Raw genomic sequence first — 3053 nt, 5'->3', positions numbered from 1 at the left:
TTGGTATTGCCCGCCCTTCCGCCTGAAGAACTACCCCAAGCTTTGCCCCTTTGGCGTACGCTGGGTCTCTGGCGTGCTCCACCCGAGAACATCCCACGGATGATCTGTTGGGGACATGTCTAGGGACTCAGCAGGCTCGTCCGATGTCGGTATGCCTTCTCGTCAGATATAATCAGTGACGACCTGGGCACGACATGGTCTGGCATTGTCATCTTGCAGTTCAAAATCTCTGCTGATGATTCGAGCGAATGGAACAATGACAGAATGCAACATGTCGTAAACATATCACTGGCCAGTCAAATGTCAATTCACCATGAATACATCAGTTCGCCTGTTATGTGTGATACCACCCCATACCATGACACAACCATACCCATACCGATCTAGGTCAAGAATTTTTGTTCAGGCATTTTTGCTTTTTCTGCCATCACTGAAACTGAGGTGAAATCTTGATTCGTCTGTAAACATGCTGCAATGGCATTGGCACACATACCATCCCTGGTGTTGGCTAGCCGACCCAAATCTTTGCCGCCTGTTAGGGTCACACCCTTCAAAGGACACCATGCTTTCATGCGGGCATAAGAGCCGATTTTTTTGGCGGTAGATGTTGAAATTTGCGTTCCCTGTTATTGTAGTGAATTCTTTTTTGAAAACAGAAGCAGATTGGAAGCTATAAACACCTCAACGATAGCTACATTGAAATCATTGGTTCTCTTTTTTTGTCGGTGGAACAGGGCATAGTCAGGTACTGATAGTTGGAACAGGGGCATCAGGCCTGGCAGCAGCAAAGACGCTGGGTGAAAGAAGCATCAATGGATGCTGGAAGGTTCGAATAGAATTGGTGGGAGGGTCAAATCTGTAAAATTTGGCGGCAAGCCTGTTGAGGAAGGGGCGAACAGGGTGATAGGAAAAGAAGGCACCCGTTTATGGGATGTTGTCCAGAAGTACAAAGTGTCAGGAAAAAAGACAGATTATGACAGTGTTCTAATCAGAAACTTCCGTGGCCTCACAGGTACAGAAGGAGAAAACGCATGGACCAAATTAGAAGCTGCTCAAATGACCGTATCCGAGATCTACAAGAGAATTGAAGACAAGAAAACGGAGGACATGTCTGCGCGAACCAGCCTGGACATTGGAAGATGGTCTCCTGTGGAAAAGGTTGTGGAGATATTTGACTATGACTTCGAGTATGGGGGATCCCCGGGAGTCACTTCATGCTATAGTTTCGGTATTCCTGAAGAAAGTGCCAACGATCTCTACTACATCATGGACAAATCGGGGTTTTGAGTTTATACTTAAGACATATGCTGAAGAGGCAGTGACACCAAATGACCAACGGCTACACCTGAATGAAGTCGTCACAAGCATCAACTACAGCGACACTACAGTGGCAGTTACAACCCAGAGGGAAATGTCTTCACGACCAACGTAGTCATTGTTACTTTCAGTATTGGTGTCCAGAAAAGCGGCTCTGTGACCTTCAACCCACCACTCCCAGACTGCAAGAACGACAATCTGTTCCGGGTCCGGTTAGAGAACTATGTTAGTGTATACTTCAAATTCCCTAACACCTCATCGAGGTTCTGGGACAACACTAAATACATCCTGTACGCTGATGACAGACGAGGTTTATTTCCAGTCTGGCAGAACCTAGAGGTTGACGGACTATTTTCCCCTGGAACTAACATTCTCCAGATGGTCACACAGGGGGAAGATGCAGACAGAGTGTCCGAACTGACTGATGCAGACATCACTGGTGAGGTGATGGCGATACTCCGGCGCGTCTACACGAACGTTGTCGATCCGGAAGATGTATTCATCACCAACTGGAAGAGTAACCCGTTGTACATGGGAAGCTTTTGCAACATGGACACCTTGGCATTCAAGCCGGTAATCTTTGAAGCTATAAGAGCTCCTGTTGGGAACGTCTTCTTTGCAGGGGATTCGAAGCTTTTGATTGGGAGTTTGCCTGTTATTCAACGCGGGCTGCGAGGAGCGGAATCTACACTGTGAATGAAGTGGCTGAGTATGACTCATCAGGACCGAAACAGGCTGATGCCATATCAATGATTTGTCTACTCTTCCTGTTTGTAATAACAAGAGCGTAAGTTTGTGTATCCAAAATGTATACCGTATTCGACGTAATAAGCGCCCAGGGCGCTCTTAAAAATAGAAATAGGGGGCTCTTATTAGAATTTTGGTGAAAAAAACACAGAGTTGAATGATTGTAAATATCGTGGTTTATGCTGACAGCTTGAATGGCACAAAAGAAAAGTCTGTGCGTATTATACACGACAAACATATTTTCCAGAATTGAATTGCCCGTAATTATGGATGCATATAACACACGAGTGTGTATTAAACACAAATAAATAAGTCTTGTGTACATTGATCAATCGGAAGAGGTGCCAACTGGGATTGTTCACCAGCCAATATATTAGCAAATATTGCCGTGGGCGCTTATCACGTCGAATACGGTATCTGGCATTATCTGCCCATTGTGTCAATCAGTGTAAAATATGCAGATTCCAATTAATGCCTTGTTTTTGTTCTGCCCAGATATAGGAAATGCTCTTTGCATGCAATAGGCACGTTTGATATTATAAATAACAATTTGTTCATCGAAACAATTACCTTAACATGAGAGAGGATGGTAACATGGTACGTATGCATATTAGATGCATAACATCATCATAATAGGTTGGAAGGGATTACTGTCAGTTGGCATGTGTATTATTCTGGCATAACGGTCTTGTGGGTAAGTTGGATTAAACGTCGTTCGAAGAGGTGAGGTGATGGTAAATAGGGTTAAACGTTTCGACGTGCATATGTGTAAGTTACTGTTTGTGCAGTACTGTACTCTGGCCTGTCAGCATACTGGTAAAGGAAACCAAGAATGCACAGGTAGTAGCGGTTTATCATCAACGATGATTCAAGAGCAGATTTTGCGTATATAGTGCTGATAGATCAATGGAGTGAGGTGAGGTGAAATTGGGTTTAACGTCGCGTCCAATTGCACTTATATAGCGACGTGCATGTACGTATGAGTGTTT

At 44.4% G+C, this 3053-nt stretch overlaps 1 protein-coding gene across 1 annotated transcript; it reads left to right on the top strand.

Moving 5' to 3' along the window:
• Window positions 1-816: 816 nt before the first annotated feature.
• On the top strand, window positions 817-2013 carry LOC124127302 (polyamine oxidase 7-like). Its single transcript, XM_048384340.1, has 2 exons — window positions 817-1280; window positions 1449-2013. The coding sequence occupies exons 1-2, from the start codon at window positions 817-819 to the stop codon at window positions 2011-2013; spliced, it is 1029 nt and encodes a 342-aa protein (XP_048240297.1).
• Window positions 2014-3053: the final 1040 nt, after the last annotated feature.

Source organism: Haliotis rufescens, unplaced genomic scaffold (assembly GCF_023055435.1).
Source record: "Haliotis rufescens isolate VD_foot unplaced genomic scaffold, xgHalRufe1.0.p SCAF_5, whole genome shotgun sequence".
In the NCBI taxonomy this organism is placed as follows: Eukaryota; Metazoa; Mollusca; class Gastropoda; order Lepetellida; family Haliotidae; genus Haliotis; species Haliotis rufescens.
This window is presented reverse-complemented; position numbering and strand designations above follow the sequence as displayed.